General features: G+C 45.9%; 1 protein-coding gene across 1 annotated transcript in view; it reads left to right on the plus strand.

Moving 5' to 3' along the window:
- LOC119592197 (tyrosine-protein phosphatase 10D-like) overlaps nucleotides 1-340 on the plus strand; it is a gene marked incomplete at its 5' end in the record, with an annotated part of 14,889 nt that overhangs the window by 4,831 nt on the left and 9,718 nt on the right. Inside the window, 1 exon segment of the mRNA XM_037941030.1 lies at nucleotides 59-259. Within this exon segment, the coding sequence (XP_037796958.1) occupies nucleotides 59-259 (201 nt within the window).

Below are 340 nucleotides of genomic sequence, written 5' to 3' on the forward strand. Positions count from 1 at the left end.
TTTTATCGTCAAGCAGTAACCATTCCATTTTTAATGCAAGTTTGATGATTGATTTCAGATCGTATTTAACAATCTGGTGCCTGGACGGATGTACAACGTGACGGCCTGGACAGTGTCAGGGGGTGTGACGAGCCTGCCCCTCATACGGCAGGATCAGCTCAACCCTGAATCTGTGTCGAACATCACCGCTAGTTACATCTCCGATACGGAAATTACCCTGTCGTGGAGCAAACCAGCTGGGGATTATGATGTGTTTGAGGTAAGCGTGGTATAAATTTTCGTTCCTCTCTCCGGGGTCCTATAGCATATTAGTTGTGGAATGGTTAGATTGCTGTTAGAA

This window comes from Penaeus monodon, chromosome 29, assembly GCF_015228065.2.
Source record: "Penaeus monodon isolate SGIC_2016 chromosome 29, NSTDA_Pmon_1, whole genome shotgun sequence".
Taxonomy (NCBI): Eukaryota; Metazoa; Arthropoda; class Malacostraca; order Decapoda; family Penaeidae; genus Penaeus; species Penaeus monodon.